The following is a 16,898-nucleotide window of genomic DNA, read 5'->3' on the forward strand; positions in this document are numbered from 1 at the left end:
CAAGAAATAACAAGTATTGGTAAGGATGTGGAGAAAAGGAAATCCTTGTACCCTGTTGGTGGGAATGTAAATTGGTACAGTTACTATGGAAAACAGTATGGAGGCTCCTCTAAAAAATTAAAAATAAAATTACCATATGATCCAGCAATTTCTCTTCTGGGTATTTATCCAAAGAAAATGAAAATACTATCTTGAAAAGATATATGTACCCCCTTTTTCACTGCAGTATTATTTACTATAATCAAGATTTGCAAACATCCTAAGTGTCTGTTATTGGATGAATGGATAAAGAAAATGTTGTATATGTATACAATGGAATATTATTCATCCATCAAAAGGATAAAATCTTGCAATTAGCGACAACATGGATGGACCTTGAGGGCATTATGCTAAGTGAAATAAGTGGAACACAGAAAGACAAATACTGTATGTTCTCTCTTATATGTGGAATCTAAAACAGTAACAAAAAACTAAGCCTAGATACGGAGAATCTAGAGGGTGGGAGAAATGAGTGAACTGTTTTTTCTTTTAGTTTAAATAAGTCGAATAAGAATTTTTTAAAAAAGAAAAAATGCTGGTTAATCTTATGACTATATATGACTGAAAATGTTAAAGACTATGCTAGTAAATATGATTAAAAGTCTAACCTACCACTACCAAATAAGAAATCAGAAGATGTTGCAATATAAAGACATTTATTGCTATACTTTGAGATTTAATTGGGAAAAAAGATGTTATATAGTTTGATCAAATTTAGTACTCGTTCTAGTCAAATTAATTCAATGTGAAAATAAAAGAATATTTCCATAGCATGACAGAAATCATTTTCTTAATTATTAAGTAATACCAAATTTAGAAGGACAATGCCTCATAAAAAAACTGTTATCATCAGTATTTAGTTCAACTTTAAATTAACATTGCAACTTAGTGTAGTCTATGGATTGGTGCCATTCCTGTTACTGGTCTTTAAAGAGATAAGTACAAGAATTGAGCGGAAATGTTTAGAAACTTTATAGCATTTTGACAGAGTGGTTTTATGAACTAGAAATGAGACATTCAGCCTTGTGTTTTATATTTGGGCTTATATATCTTTTAAATTTCACTTTTCTAGTTATCTTGTTATTAATTTATTCATGTATTTTAACTTAATTATTTTGTATTAGTATTTTAATAAAATGTCTTTCTGTGATTAATTAGATGTAGGAAAAACTAATGCTTCCCATAAGTATTTTTAGAAGCATTGCTGTGAATTGTGCCACTAATGTAAGAGTAAGCATTTGAAAGAGACACATGTGTCACACTATTCATGGATATGATAATGTTACATATTGAAAGGAGCAAAAAGTCCACTAGAAATTAGTATAGCTAATAAGAATTAAGTATAGTGGTCACATGTAGAGAATATTGTAGCTTTAGGTGTGGAATTTTTTTTTTTTTTAGTTTTCTTATAATTGTAAGATTTCATGTAGAACCAAATTTATTGTTTTAATGATGAGAACTGTTAAAGAATGGGTAGTAATGGGAAGGAGGTCAAATATATAGCTAACTGTGAAAAACAGAATAGCTTTCCTTTTATAAACTTTGATGATTTTGATGAATTCAGTTAATAACAGCATATTTTCCTTCAAAATTATTGTTTTAGAGAACAGAATCTTGGCATTTTCTTCCTCAAGAAATCGACTCTTCTCACACCTTGGATACAACTCAGACCAGGTTTAATTTGAGAAAGGAAGGGACAGAAGTGACAGACTCCCCCTCTGTGGAGGAAGGTATATTGACCCAATCAGAAAATCAAGTGAAGGAGCCCAACAGAGATCTCTTATGTTCTACATTGCTAGGTAATGCCTCTTTTTTTTTTTTTTTTTTTTTTTTTTAAACTAGTAGTAATACTTCACATTTATAGAATACTTTTGGGGAACTGCAAGTCCCGCATCTGAATCCTTTCTTGAGTTGAGCTCTGTAGAGGTGTTAGCTTATTTCTAGTTTTGCACACAGGCCAGCTGACGTAGTTATGTTAAGTGTGCACTTGCCCTTCATTTAGTCATACTTTATTGCTCACAGAAGGCAGAAAGCTGATGATTTCCTCTCTAATAGGTATGCATCCTCCGTCCTGAATTTGTGGAGGTTTTTCGTGGGGTAAACCATATATCCTTTGACTACTCAACAGTGGAGACTTCATGATCCTTAAAATACAAATAAAAAACAAATGTTAATGCTTACCTCATTAGATTCTTGGAATTAGTTAAGGTATATGTTATTATTCTCAGTTTTCAGACCCAAAAATTGAGATAAAGAGGTTAAATGACTTGTCTGAGGTAGATCTTAGTGCTTCCCTCTGCTTAGTATAGAACTGATTTATTAGCTCTTTATAAAAGGTAAAGTTTAAATACCTTTCAAATCATCAAAGTAGGAGATAGAATTGTACTGTTAACACTTTGGATCATTGCTTGTATGTAAGAATGCTAAACCAACATGGTAATTGAAATTTTTTCATATCTGAATTATAATTTGGACAAATATTTTATTTTTCCTTCATTTTTTCCTCCAAATATTTGAAAAACAAACAAACAAACCACATTTTAGAATTAGCCTTTTTCAGAGGAATGGTATTCAGCCATGAAATTATTTTGTCAGAATTTTTTGGGGGAACATGAATAGGAGTTAATTCTAATTACTTTCAAATGTGAACTAATGCTATCCAAATCAAAATATCAGTGCAATGTATTCTGTGATGTGGATCATCAAAGTCAATTTTAGTTTCACATTTTAAGAAAGATGTTGACAACATTAGTGTTCTTTTGTGAGAGAAGATGACTATGATAGTAGATGAAAGAAGACTGCTCTGATCAGGTATTTAAAGGGCTGTCATGCTAAGGAGGAAGCAGCTTCTTTTCATTTATTCATTTATTTGACAAATACCTAAGTGCCTTTTCTGTGTTTGATGTTAAGGATATATAGATGAAAGCTACATCCTCTTTTGGGAAGACAAGCCAGAAAACAGAAAATGACAGTAATGTATATAAGTATTTTAATGGTTTATAGGAGGATGTGCAAACTACAGACCACAGGCCAAAGCCTGATTTCATACGACCTAAGAATGGGTTTTGCATTTTTAAAAGATCGTAAAAACAAAAAGAAGGATATGCGACTGAGACCATATATGACTCAGAAAGCCTAAAATATTTACTACCTGGCCTTTTATAAAAAAAAAATGTTTCGTAATTCCTAGTCTAGAGGTTAAAAATGAGAATACATAACTTAATAGAGAGGCTATTTTAAAGTTGATATAAGAAACAACTTTCTAATAAAGTCATTTATTAGTGGAAAGGCTATATACCAACAAAAAAAGTGAGCTTATATCATGGCAAACTATCAAGTAAACTTCTCTAATAAAAGAATTTTAGCATTGGGTGGGAGATTGCCTATAGAGCTTCTCAAATGTTTTCTAATGTAAAGCTTTATAACTTCAGCTTCTCATTTACTATAGATAAAGCAGAATATTTTTAATTGTTAGAACAGATCCCTGGATCTGAATACCCAGGAAATTTCATCATTGCTGTGTTCATGTTATGCATGAATACAGTCATTGCGGGGTATATTAGTCTCAGTAGTGGCAAATGTCATAATGAAAACCGGTGCCAGAAAGGTTAGCTCTCTAAAAAAACAGTCATCCGAGCTATCAACAGTATCTCTATATGAGGAAATGTCGGCTCTTTGAAACCTTAACGATTCTTAGAGATGTGACTTATCAAGCTTATAAAATGAAGGTTATGAAGTTTTAAGACTGAGTCTCTAAGCCAAGGCCAAAGAGGAACCCAAGAAAGTAAATTGTAGCAGCAGTATTACGTGCATATTGAAAGAACCATTTAGTTTTAGCAAAACATCACCTATCTAGTTGAATTAATATTGACTAGGATACTGTTGGTTGTATAGTTTTGTTTATTAATATTTAATTTTTTGTTTTGTAGTTGTGTAAATCCTATAAGTAATTAGGAGTTTATACCTAGTCTGTACATATGTAAGGACATTATAATAAGAATTATTTAAGTTAAGGACATTATAATAAGCATTATTTAAGTTGGCATTCAGGAATTAAGAATATTTTTCCTTTAAATCCGTGGTTCTCAAACTTTTTGGTCACAGGACTACTTTTCACACTTTAAAGTTACTGAAGACTCTAAAGACATTTTGTTTAATGTGGGTTATTGGTGTTGTCCCATAGTAGAAATTAAAACTCACCATTTTATAAAAGATTATTAACTGATTAAAAATAACTTCATTGCATTTATCATAAATTATATAGCGTTTTAGAAAAATATATTACAAAACAAAATATTTAGAATAGTAACATTCTTTTACTTAAACTCTGATGTCTGACTTAATAGAAAACAAGTAGTTTCTGATACCTGCTTCTGCATTCAATATCATACATGGCGTTGCTTCTGGAAAATTCTACTATACCCTTGTGAGAGAATGAGTAAACCACATGATATTTTAATATTACTTTGAGTATAGTTGGGACCCTTGGTACCTCCTAAGAATGTCTTAGGGATTCTCAGGAGCCTGTGGACCACACTTTGATATAAGATGGAAAGAATCACTCATATGGCTAAAAGCCCTTGCTAAAAAGTTAGTGTTTAGGTTCAGATCTTACTCTGGCACTTAGGGTATTGAATGTAGACAAATTATTTAATATTACTTAAGTTTTGTAGTCATGTTTCCTCACCTATAAAATGGATTTAATAATACCCACCCATCCTTCACGATTGTCATGGGATTAAATTAAATATTATATGTTTAGGGCTTGGACCCAGTCAGGCTATCAGTAAATGGTAGTTGCTGCTGCTCATTAGTATGTTACCATATTAAAGCTTGTAGAAACTTCCAGACGATGGTATATTTAGGTTCTTTAAAGTATTATGTGACTGAACTAAACAGTTAATTTTCAGCATTCTCAGTATTTTCATATTTGAAACTTTACAGTCATACAAGACAGCTTTGCTTCTCCTGATTTGCCTTTGCTGACATGTTTGACACAAGATCAAGAGTTTGGGCATGATTCCTTATTTCATGAAAGTGAACTAGATTTTGCACCTCTGAGGTAGGATGATTTTTTGTTGTTGTTTGCATGTAACCTCTTCTACTCTTCTTGTTCTTAGTTGTTACTAATAGTAATGACTTCAGCCTAAGGTGAGACGTTGGGGTAGAGGTTAGATAACCTCAGTACACACTCTGAAGGTAACAAGGACCTAAGTTAAGATATGATGCGCATCAATTTGTCATAGTAATATATATGTAAAAATGAGCCAGGTTACTATAGTTTATTTAATAATAATTTCTAATATATTCTAGCATTTCTGGTATATTTTAATTTAGAAGGCACACCAGATTTTTCTTTTTTATGTATCTCCCCTTTTGCATCCTATCAGCCCACCCCCATTTTGTAAAAAACATTTATTTCATAGTCACTTAACTTGTTTGGCACTCTCCTTTTGGTCCGCTGATGTTGAATGAGCCTAGGTATCTTTCCTTACCTTATAGGAGATGTGAATATGAAGTAATAAAATTTTTTTTAACAGATAAAGTCCAAATTAATAGTTATTCCAAACTAATACCCTTAGAATAGTCATATGGAAGACAAGTCTGGAATTCTCCTCAACATTTGAAATTATCCAAAAATGTTTTCTTTTAGAACTAAAAAAAAAAAAAAAAGAAACCTTATACTTAAAACTATAGATGTTTACCTAGTAAAAATCTCTACCCTTCTGCTTTGTATTACTTTATCATTTTAAAATTACTTTTATGACAAGTGTTTTGTATGTTAGGGTTACTGTTTTATTTTTGGGAGTAGATTACTTCTTAAGTGGTTTTCAAGAGCATAATAAATTTTTAAAAAGCATAATAAATGACTAAGAAAAGAATTAATGCAGATTAAGTGGATTTTAATTATGGTAGGTCATAAATTAAACATTTTAATCAGTAAAGTTTGAATTTTTCTTTAAAGAATAATTTTTTTGGTCAATATGAAAATATCTATATTTTTTGGCAATATTGTTTTAGAAGCCTGAGAAAATACCAGAGTCATACGATGATAGTTCACCTTTGTTTATAAAAAATTTGCCTTGTTTAGTCATTAGTCACCTTAAAGGAATTTGAAATTAGAACTTTGTTTTTCACCACACTTTTCAAATAACCTTGATATCAGTGATATAACAGTTTAGTGTTTTTTCATGTTAAAAAAATAATTTTTTAAAATGTGTAATTTACTTATTTTTAACTATTTTCAGGGGAATTCCTGGTAAGTCTGAAGATACTGAGTGGTTTTCTCGACCGTCGGAAGTTAGTGAAGCTTTATTCCAGGCAGCCTCAGAAGTAGCTTCAGACTTAGGTAACAGTCACTTTAGTGTATCTCAGCAGCCACTTATAGGTAGTTCAGCTGTTGAGTCTCAGGGTTCTTTTTTACCTCCTGAACAAGGAACCAAAGAGGAGACTATTTCATCTGATACAATTGATGAACTGAAAACCCCTAAAGACTCTGATAGTTATGCTCTTTGTTCATGTATGTCATGGAAGACACAAGAAGTTACACAGGAGCCCGAAACCGATTTAGCTGATAAAGATCAAGTTTCATTTTCACCTTCATCTGATACAAGTGATGAATACGTAACTCCTAAAGAAAGTGACACTTTTGTTGCTGCTTGTTCCTATGTGCAGTATTGGAAACAGGAATTTTTACAGCAATCAGAAAACTATTTAACCAGTGAGGACCATGATCCTTGTTCAGATTCATCTGACGCAATTGATAAAAATAAAATTCCTGAGGGAAGTGACCATTTTAGTGCCCCTATTTCGTGTATGCCATGGAGCAAACAGAGAGTTTCATATCATCCAGAAACATGTTTAATCGGTAAGGACCGTGTTTTTTTCCACGTGAAATTGGTTCTCATTTTAATAATAAAATGTCGTGTTCTTTCTTGCATTGCTTGTTGGAAAAAAAAAAGTGTCTGATAGTCATTACTTTGAAAGTGTTTATTTAAGGGCTCCAGCTGAGAATGAGGTGAAACAAAAGATGGATTCTTTGGAGGGTTATGAAAGAAATGAAGAAGGTCTGGGGAAAGAATTTTGTCAATGTTTTGAGCTAAAGGAGAATAGCAATACTTTAGTATTTTCAGAGGTGCATCCCAGATCTTCAGAAATACAATGTGTTGAGAATGTTGTTGTTCCTGATAATTCTATAAAAGTTTCAGAAACACAAATACTCTCCAGGGGACATGATATCTCTACTATAGAGGCTTCTGGTGTTCTTCTTCAGACTGTTAGATCCCACTTGGATGAGACATCAGAACTGTATTTTCAAGAGGAAAGAAACCAAAAGACAAGTTCTGCTTTTGGTGGGAAAAATGTTGATGCTACTGGTCATGTAGCCTTTGAGCCAGGTATTGCCTCTATTGAACCTTCCAAGAAAGAGAGTATAGTAAATGAAATCCAAACTGACATTAATAAATCTTTCACAAACGATAGCCAGCCAAGAAAGTGAACCAAAAATTTCAGTTTTCCCTATTCAGTTGTAATGGTAAAAACTCTTTATTTGGTAAAGCTAGTCATCCATACTGTCACTCTGCTCCTGGGGTGTTTGAACCAGAAGCTTCAAAATCATTGTTGCATAAAAAAGATGATATTAGCTCCCTGTACTGGAATCCTAATTTAAAATCACTCCCAAGTGATCCTCAGGAATGTTCATTAAGCCACCTTCTTTTATTCCAGAGCCTAAGTCATCTGCTTCTTTAAGTGAAAAATCTCACAGCCAGGTTGTTGGTCTTTGCAAAATGCAGTCAGCTTTATTTCAGTGTGATATAGACAATGAACCATTTCTTCCTGTTGGGAAGATAAAGTCTGTTACTGCTCTTGACCTTGCAGAGAAGGTAGAATCTTCAGACATTATTTATCCACTGAAAGTATCGACGTCGGATTTTTTACAAGATTTAAAGCAGCAAACCTTTGAAGAAGTTGCAGATTCCTCAGACTATATTTTGGGTAAGAATGTAAATTCTAGTCATGTCATTGAAGGTCCATCTGCAGCCGTAGAAAGTAGCTTTTCAGCAAACTTGGCATATGATGCAAAGTCATAAGGTACTTTACCAGTGACTAGCAATGCATCATTAATTGCAGTTGGCCAAGGGACATTACTGAAAGCTGATCTAGACCTAGGTGAAATTCCTCGGCCTATGGGAGCCAAGTCCAGTTTAACGATACATACAATTATGCAAAATGACTCCTATTTTGTAGAAGGCCTCCAGGGGAAGGCTGAATCTGACATCTTTACTCTGGGTGATGATACTGAATGCTGTAGCCTAGATGAAAATGCTGTTATGTGCAGTAAAAGAGTTGCCGAACTACAAAGAGAGGTGAGACATAGTAAAATGATAGTTGGGGAAAACATGGTCTTTCCCTGTATTGTTTCAGGAAATGGTATTGTTATTTGTTTTTATTTTACTTAACTATTTCCCAGGTTTGTGACCAAGGTGACTTGACTGATGAGTGCATTGAGCTAGCAGGCTTCAAAAATTTGCTTGATGATCTAGATATTTGCGACAGCTCCCTGCAGTGGCAGTCTGATTGCCATCTACCATCCAAAGAAGAGAGCAGTTTTGAAGACCCTGTAAGTTTTCCCATTTGACATTTCTACTGAGTTAGAGAAAGGAGTATTTTTAGTTGAAAAATGGAGATAAGAGTACCCATTTCTATCTTCTAATACCAATTTGTGACTTGTAATCTGGTCTTCATTTGATATGCAGAAATAAGATCCATTAATTTTTAGAGATTGGCATAAAAGAAATATTTGTATGTTGTAGACTGTAAGACTTAGCATGTTCAGTGGTGTCTTGGAAAAGGCCATTCTTTGGAGCTCCCAGATCTTTCATCTTGAGGCATCCCAACTCTTGCAAGTTGTGCCAGCAAGAACCTTTGGGACAGTGTTAAGATTAGACTAATTCATGGAAGCATTGATTTGTGCTTCTCTCCCTCCTCTGGCCTTCAACGTACAAGCCTTGGAATAGGCCCTGGAAGTATTCAAGGATTTCTTCTTAGAAGCTCATTAAAGATTTGACTTCAGAAGTATCTTGAAAATTATAAGAACTATGTTTCCTAGGAAAGTATACTGAGGCACTTAACATCTAAACTAGTCAGTGTTCCCAAAGAAAACTACCGTCTTCCTAAATGAGCACCATACTAACATATTATTACATTCCCTTTCTCTCTCTATTATATCGTCATCATTGTGTATGTGTACTAGAAAATTATAACTTTGGGGTGTTAGGAAAATTCCGTGTCTAACTTTCTTTTATACAAGGCTTTATTTTCCTGGGTCCTTAGGTTCCTTGGCTTTAATGTTCCTCTGGTTCCATTGCCCATTCTCTTTTGTCTGATACTGTAAGTTCCAAACTGGGTCTCACTTCTTTATAATATATCTTTATATCCTATTAGTCATTGAATACGGTTAGATAATATATATGGTATACTTAATGTTACTTTCCTTTTCCTATTTTCCTATGTATAAGATTAATATGTTATTGGAAAACTAGTTTGGGTTAAAACCATATGTAGACTTTTATGTTAAGACAGTTGGCAAGAGGAAATGAATAAAGATATTTTGATGAACTTTTCCTTTTATTTATAATTTGTTGAATTTGAAAATAATTTTAATATAGAGAATTGTTAGGTTAGTTTTATTATCTTCCACATTCTAAAGTAGGCCTTGTTCAATTCTAATATTCAATCTAATAACAGTCGGGATGAAAATGATAGCCGACACTCTGTTAAAATACAATGCTAAGTTTTACTTACGTCAGTTTGTTTAGTTGTTTCATCAATCCTGTCAGGTAGGATTATTATCATCCCCGTTTTACAATTAACGCTTAGAGGGTTAGGGAACTTGCTTGTGATCATTTAGCAGGTAGGGAACTGGTATTTGAAACTAACCTTATCTGTGTACTTAAGCACTCTGCCATAAACTGCCTCCCTATTTAGCTATTCTTTTTGTTTGTTTAAGTATACGATACATTGGTTATACCTTTAAATAGGTTATGGAATGATCCCCCTGATTACTCTCTCTTCCCTCTGGCTCTGCACATAGCCATTACCTTACTGCTGTCTGCTTCCCATCCCCATGACCCTCTATCAACTACTAATTTGTATTTAGCTATTCTTTAGTGAAACCAAGGCTAAGATTTTGCATTATTTGGCAAGAATGAAGGTTTTGAAGTCAACTTCAATAAGAGTGACAGAATAGGATCAATTTTAAACTTAGAGTTTCCAATATTTTTGATAGTACTATGTTTGTAATTTGCATCAACTTTATTATATAGACTGTATTTAAAGAAATGAAGATATATATATATTCAGTTAATAATGACATGCTGAGATTAACTCTGACCACATTCCAAATTTTATTTGCCCTTAGCTATAGCCTTAAGTATATTTTTTTCAGTCTAGGGAGGATGCTGTTCTCTCTGTCCTTCATTCTTAGCTCTATTCTGTGCTCTGGGAGTTACATAATGCCTGTATTAGGGAAGCAAGGAGTCAGATATGGCAGTAATCTTCTCATGTGCCTCAGCTTGCTCTCAGAGGGCTTGAAATACCTTGATTTCTTTTTTATTCTCATCTGTGTCTCAGTTTGCATCACTTTGATCCCTACCTGTCATTTTCTAAATGATGATTTGATATCTACTTATGTATGATGTAGCTTGCAGCTATGAAAAGAGCGTGGATATTTGGAGTCAAACTCTGGTCAGTTATTTTGTTAGCCTTGTGCCTTAGACAGATAACTTTGGAGGATTACTCTCCCCATCTTCATAAAGAAATAGGGATAGTAGTAATAATCAACCTCATACATTGTTGTATTACATGGGGTAAGGTAGGTAGCATTTATATAGTGCCTGGCTGATACTTTTCACTTCACTGAAACTAGGCTGACTACTAGACACTCGCCAGTGGTTTCCCATTCTCTATCATTATTTTCTTTCTTGTTTCTAGTAGCAGGATACCACATTCTTTTAGCCCCCGTGATAAAATACTATTTCAGTATCCCTTATTTTGGTCATGTAACTCTAAATATTAATTAAGGTTTACTCCTTAGATTTATTTTCTCTTTGTTTAGTTGCCTTCCCCGCTATCCCTGCCCCTGACCTATTTTCCTCTCATTTTAAATGCTTTTCTGTGTGTGGATGGTTAACACCTCTCTGGTTTTAGACCCTAACAGACCTATATGCTGTCTTGCATAAAATTTTCTTGTGAACATCTTGTAGATTTTCTCAGTTCTTTAGAGGTATAAGCATTTCTTGGTTTCTTTGTTCACAGTTTTTGATTCTTCATATTGATTAAAAATTGGGAGATAAACCAATCTTTGATTTTTTTTCCCCCTCTGCTTGCTTCCATTTTGTTAGTAATGAAAGTCTGCTGATCTCTTAAATAAATACTACTCATCTTTTTCATTCTATGTTTTCTTTTGTTTTGCCTACTCTAATGTCTTTGTATGTATTTTGAAGCTTTAATATAATGAAATTTTATTGAAGTCAAGATCGGAATGGAACTGTTTTCTTCAAATTAAACACATACGTGCACACACTTAAGTATCATATATATTATATACTTCAAAAAACTCTCCTTTAGGGGTGGAAAAATTGAAAACCAAGAACTTTATGCTATGTTTAGTGCAGGGTTTCTCCGCACTGTTGTCCCTTATGGTTGGATAAATTCTTTGTCATGTGGGGCTGTTTTGTGCATTTTAGGATGTTTAGCAACATCTCTGGCCTCTACTCACTAGATGCCAGTAGCATCTTCCATAAAGTTATGACAGTGAAAAATGTCTCCAGGCCTTGCCAGGTGTTTCTTGGTAGGAGAGAGGTGGGTGGGTGCAGAATCTCCCCCAATTAAGAATCACTGGTATAGAGAAACCTATATGGGCAGGAGTAGTAGAATATTTATTTCCATACCCTACCAGCTTCCTAAGAATGTTCATTACTTCATATTGAAAAAACCTTGATAAAGAGGGTAGAAAAATTCATGCTTATGTACATATAATTTTAGACTCCCTCCTGCGGGATCATCACTGAATAACTTTTTTAGGAAAATAAACCTAAAACTGAAAAGTTGTGTACGTTTATGTTCTAACATCACCAGTAATGGTTTTTAATTTCTTTCCTATCAAGGACTTGTTGGGATCTGATGAAACTTTAGGAACTTTTTTTTTTTTTTTTAGCATTTAACCTTTACTTCACTATCAGTTTATATTTCCTGCTACGTTCTTTTCAAGAAATTTGAAGACTTTTGTTTTTTGGTAACTGATCAGTTTTTTGATGCTTTTATTTTTCTTCTAAACATTTGTGGATTTCTTGAAAATATTCCTGTTCTTTTCTCTTTCCTTTCCACAATATACCTCTCCTTCTCAAAAATAAATGAAGTCCTTGTACCATAGTTCAAATCCTGCAGTGATCATATTATTATAAGGAGCAAACTCTGAGTAACAGAACACATCTAGGCCCCCTGTCTGTAATATTCAATACAGGCAGACTTCCAGACCCTCAGAATAATTTGTAGAGCCTTCTTGGAATTGACCAAGCAAGATATGACCTGTATATAAATTCAGGAGGATTAAGAATATAATCTTAAGGAACTGGTGTAACTGCTTAGTATTTATTTTCAAAAAATTGGGTTTGTTTTTTAGCTGATGAACTCTAAAATTAATCTTATTTTTTTCATTTTTCATCTTTCACAGGTAGTTCATTCTAATATGGACATTAATCAGTCTTTTTCATCTGCATTGCCTCCATTTGTTCCTCATGAGCCAACCAGAGAGTTTGAATATCACTCTTCAGATCTCAGAATGTTGAGAGTATCATCTGAGATTATGCCAGAGACTTTCATGCATTTAGCAGGTACGTAGAAAAGGAGATATTAAGTGTCCTTATGGCTAGCTTGTTAAAAAATATCTTGCTGTGGCTCATTTATTTTTGAATTCCTATAATAATGTTAACTTTGGATTAGGTGTACTTATAAATGCCCAGGTCTTCTATGAGATAGATGAATCATTTAATTTTTCATTGCATTCTTCATGATAGTGTTTAGAACTGGATTACATGGAGGATTGAGTTTGTTTTGATATTCCCTCCTGTGACTCAAAGGGAAATATAAATTAATGGAATACAAAAGGGTGAGAGTGAATGCAAATGAGTTTGTAGAGAGGAAATTGAGAGCTCAGTATTGTGGTAGAAAGCAAGATTATCTGCTGTGGGAGATGGGGACTGGTGGAAGTGTTAGGGGTTAGAGGAGGGTAGCTTGGTGAAGGCTCAGAATTTATGTTACAATGAATAGAGGATGGAGCTGACTACGGACAAGCAAAAGGATTGGCTGAGAAGTTACTTTATGTTGGAGATGATTTTATAATGTCGTTGGCCTGTATAGCATCTCTGATTTTTCTCTACTAAAAATGAAGATCAATTACAGGATTGATCTGTGGTTGAGGGATTTGTTGAGTGGGTAGGTGTGGTGGAAGGATAGCAATGGAAGGGAATCAGTGAGAGTAGAGTTGATTAGCTATTGTTTTTAGCCTGCATAGGGAAAGAAAATAATTCAGGAGAGCTGTTAATCTGGGAGAAAATAGAACAAAAGTTTAATAGATGAGGTGGGTATGAGTTACTGAGAGAGCTAGAAGCATGGGTAATTTTCGTGAGAGTGAGTTAGTACATTTAAATGGGCATCAGTCAGAAGGGTGGTAAGATTCATTGCTTGGCCCTGGAGTTAGATAGTAGAAGTTGAATAAAGATCACTGGGATAAAGTAAATTGAGATTTTGAGGTTAGCTTATTGGATCAATTAACTGTATTTAAATATTTTCTGATTATGTGGTATTTGGGGATTAGGGAAAGCCTGTGTTCTAGACTTTGAAGTCTTCAAACAATGAGTGGAAGTAACTCGGAGTTTCAAGGAGAACACGATAGAAGGAGGATAGAATTGAAGCTGTTTGTGGCTTAAGTTTCCAAGAGATTTTATGTGTTTGGTTTTTTGTTGTTGTTGATGTTAGAGGAAGATGGAAAATAATGGTAAGGAAATCATTGTGAGAGATAGTTAAATGCCAACTTCCGTATCTCCTTGTTTCCAGAGTCATGTTTCAGAAGGCTGCAAAGGCAACAATATTATCAAGAGGAAAATCAAGTTTATTTTTAAGGCAAAAAGTTGGGGAGTAGAGTCTAAAATTTTTGAGAAAGGCTGTTTATTAAAAACAGTATGATTTCAAAGAGCACAGAGGAAAGAAGGGAGGGAAGGAATAAATAGCAAGAGGAACCAAGGTAAGAAAACAGAGCAGGATTAAAGTATGGGGTCAGGAGACTGTTGTAGCAGGTATCAAATTGCATTGAATCTGTAGTTAGTTTTGGGAGTATTGCCATCTTCATATTAAATATTTTGATCAATAAATATGGGGTATCCTTCCATTTCTTTAGTCATTTTTCATTTCTTTAACCAGTATTTTATAGTTTTCAGTGTATGTCTTGTACTCTGTTAAATTAAATCTAAGTATTTTAATGTTTTGGTGTTATTGTAAAATGAATTATTTATTTTTAATTTCACTTTTGAACTATTCATTACCAGTGTTTAGAAATACAGTCAACTTTTGTATGTTAATCTTCTAGCCTGCAGTCTTGCTTTACTACTTATTTATTCTAATAATTTTGTATTTTTAATAATTTTTCTGTGTAAGAGCATGTCATCTGCAAATAGAGATAGTTTTAATTTTTCCTATCCAATACAGATGCTTTTATATATTTTATTTCCCTAGTTGCCTTGATTAGAACTTCCAGTACATTATTGCATAGACGTGGCAAGAGCAGACATCTTTGTCTTGTCCTGGTCTTTGTAGGAAGCTATCAAGTCTTTTAACATTAAGTAGGAATGGAATTTTTAGAGATGCTCTTAATCAGGTTGAGGAAGTTTCCTTTTATTTGTAGTTTTTAGAGCATATTTATGTAAACATGTAAAATTTTATCTTGTCAAATGTTTTTCCGCACCTTTTATAATGACCAATGGTTTTCCCCTTCTAATAATATGGTACAGTATGGTACATTATTAATTAATTTTCATGTGTTGAACCTACCTTGCATTAGTGGTGGTTATATTTGCCGTTTGGTTATGGTGTATAATCCTTTTGGTATGTTGCTGGTTTCTTTTGCGAGAAATTTTTTTGAGGAATTTTGTGTTTGTAGTCATAATGGGTATTGGTGTATAGATTTCTTGTGATTTTGTTGTTGTTGGATTTTGGTACCAGGGTAATAGTGTTATAAGTAGAGTTGGAAGCATTCTCCCTATTCTACTTTTTTGAAGAGTTTGTAGAGGATTGGTATTATTTTTACTAATTTCATCTGTTTACCTTCTATAGGTCTTTTGAGAGTTTATATTTTTCATGAATCAGTTATCATAATTTCTTTCATGGTATTTGTCCATTCGAGCTGGTTCGTTGATAATACCATATAACCCTTTTTATTTTGTGAGGCTGATAATAAATGCCCCTTCTTTTTTTCTGGTTTTAGTAATTGGAGGACTACCCTTCCCCACCCCATGAGTCTAGCTAAATTTTGTTAATTTTTTTGTTGGTCTTTTCAAAGAAATAAACTTTGGTTTCTTAACTTTTTCTAATTTTCCTCCTCAACCTTTTGAATCTCTATTTTATTTATTTCAATTTTAGTCTTTATTATTTCCTTGCTTTCACTTGCTTCAGTTTTAGTTGTGCTTTTTACTATTTCTTAAGATGAAAGTTTAGGTTATTGATTTGAGATCTTTTTAATATAGATGTTTACACTGATGAATTTTTAAGCACTGTTTTAGCTGTATGCCATAAATTTTGGTTTGTTGTAGTTTATTTAATTCACCTAAAATATTCCCAAATTTCGATTATTTTTCTCTGTTATTGAGTTTCCTTTTGTTATTAAGAGAGCTCATTTGATTCTTTTTTTCTTTTTCTTTTTTTTGTAGAACACGTATTTTATATGATTTCAGTTTTTAAATTTTATTGAGGCTTGTTTTATGTCCTAGCATATAGTTTATTCTGTAGAATGTCCAGTTTGTGCTTGAGAAGAATGTGCATTCTGCTGTTGTTAGGAGGTGTGTTCTACACATTTCTGTTAGTTCTAGTGGATTTGTAGTGTTCCAGTCTTCAATGTTCTTGTTGATCTTCTGACTAGTTGTTTCTCCATTTCTGAAAGTAGGGTAGTGAAATCTCCAATTATCATTGTTTAATTGTCTGTTTCTCCCTTCTTTTCTGTCATTTGCTTTATATATTTTGAGATTTGATATTAAACACATTTATGTTTATATATTATAATTTATAATATAATATGTTGTATTCCTCATGAATAGACTTTTTTGAGGATATAAATTGTCCTTTAATTTTAATAACTTTTTTTATTTTAAAGTTTTGTCTTATGTCAGTATAGATATTCACTCTCACTCTTATGATTGCTGTTTGTATGGCATGTCTTTTTCATCTCTTTACTTTCAGCCTTTATGTATGTTTGAATCTAAAGTACATCTCTTATAAACGGCTTAAAGCTTGGACCTTTTTTAAAAATGCAGACTAATAATCTTTGCCTTTTGATGTTTAATCCATTTGCTTTAAAGTCATTGATAAGATCAGATTTTCCTTTTCTGGTTTTACTTTTGTTTTCCATGTCTCATGTCTTTTTTGTTCTGTTTCTGCTTTACTGCTTTTATATTGAATTAAGTTAATATTTTTTAGTGTAACATTTTAAGTTCTTTAATGATTTTCTAGTTATTTTTAAAATTTATATTCTTAATGGTTACCTTGAGGCTTAGAAAAGTTACATTATCAGAATATACTCCTGATTTTTACTA

General features: G+C 33.1%; 1 protein-coding gene across 1 annotated transcript in view; it reads left to right on the top strand.

Moving 5' to 3' along the window:
* The window catches only part of ALMS1 (ALMS1 centrosome and basal body associated protein), a 157,259-nt gene that overhangs the window by 24,056 nt on the left and 116,305 nt on the right, over positions 1-16,898 (top strand). Inside the window, 7 exon segments of the mRNA XM_036224753.1 lie at positions 1,643-1,838; positions 4,984-5,101; positions 6,288-6,907; positions 7,765-8,034; positions 8,287-8,405; positions 8,510-8,659; positions 12,773-12,932. Coding sequence (XP_036080646.1) covers positions 1,643-1,838; positions 4,984-5,101; positions 6,288-6,907; positions 7,765-8,034; positions 8,287-8,405; positions 8,510-8,659; positions 12,773-12,932 — 1,633 coding nt within the window.

The sequence above is a fragment of the Rousettus aegyptiacus genome, unplaced genomic scaffold (assembly GCF_014176215.1).
Source record: "Rousettus aegyptiacus isolate mRouAeg1 unplaced genomic scaffold, mRouAeg1.p scaffold_m13_p_7, whole genome shotgun sequence".
Lineage (NCBI taxonomy): Eukaryota > Metazoa > Chordata > Mammalia > Chiroptera > Pteropodidae > Rousettus > Rousettus aegyptiacus.